The sequence below is a fragment of the Lottia gigantea genome (assembly GCF_000327385.1).
Source record: "Lottia gigantea unplaced genomic scaffold LOTGIsca_5362, whole genome shotgun sequence".
NCBI classification, from domain to species: domain Eukaryota; kingdom Metazoa; phylum Mollusca; class Gastropoda; family Lottiidae; genus Lottia; species Lottia gigantea.
The window spans coordinates 7605-8663 of NW_008709837.1; the positions used below are offsets into that span (position 1 = coordinate 7605).

Here is a 1059-nt window from a genome sequence, read left to right on the forward strand (position 1 = left end):
AGTCTAGTGTACTCATGTTATCCGACATCAACTGACAATAGTCTAGTGTACTCATGTTATCCGACATCAACTGACAATAGTCTAGTGTACTCATGTTATCCGACATCAACTGACAATAGTCTAGTGTACTCATGTTATCCGACATCAACTGACAATAGTCTAGTGTACTCATGTTATCCGACATCAACTGACAATAGTCTAGTGTACTCATGTTATCCGACATCAACTGACAATAGTCTAGTGTACTCATGTTATCCGACATCAACTGACAATAGTCTAGTGTACTCATGTTATCCGACATCAACTGACAATAGTCTAGTGTACTCATGTTATCCGACATCAACTGACAATAGTCTAGTGTACTCATGTTATCCGACATCAACTGACAATAGTCTAGTGTACTCATGTTATCCGACATCAACTGACAATAGTCTAGTGTACTCATGTTATCCCGACATCAACTGACAATAGTCTAGTGTACTCATGTTATCCCGACATCAACTGACAATAGTCTAGTGTACTCATGTTATCCGACATCAACTGACAATAGTCTAGTGTACTCATGTTATCCGACATCAAGTGACAATAGTCTAGTGTACTCATGTTATCCGACATCAACTGACAATAGTCTAGTGTACTCATGTTATCCGACATCAACTGACAATAGTCTAGTGTACTCATGTTATCCGACATCAACTGACAATAGTCTAGTGTACTCATGTTATCCGACATCAACTGGGACAATATAAATATCTTGGATTGTGAACAGCAAGAGAGGTAAGTGACTATTGAATTCATTTCCGGAACTTTTAGGAAAACGGTGACGCTTTTCGCACTTCTTACGCGGAAAAAAAAAAAAAAAGAATCTGCAACCCATTTCCAGAAATTTAGGGGAGTCTTATCGAAAAGTTAATAAAACCAGTTAGTTCTACTGCTCTACATTGACATCTTGAATAACAAACAATAAAAAATCTTCATCACAATGACAAAATATAAATAATTTCAATATTTTTTTTACCTTTTTTGTCTGCGTATAATTTCACTCTGTCTTCATCAGAG

General features: G+C 36.6%; 1 protein-coding gene across 1 annotated transcript; it reads left to right on the forward strand.

The window, feature by feature from the left end:
• Positions 1-6: 6 nt before the first annotated feature.
• Positions 7-749, forward strand: LOTGIDRAFT_148005 (hypothetical protein; the record flags this gene model as incomplete). The annotated part of the gene is made up of 2 exons (XM_009062850.1): positions 7-445; positions 517-749. Coding segments are annotated over 2 exons (672 nt in total), but the record flags the coding sequence as incomplete, so codon positions are not given.
• Positions 750-1059: the final 310 nt, after the last annotated feature.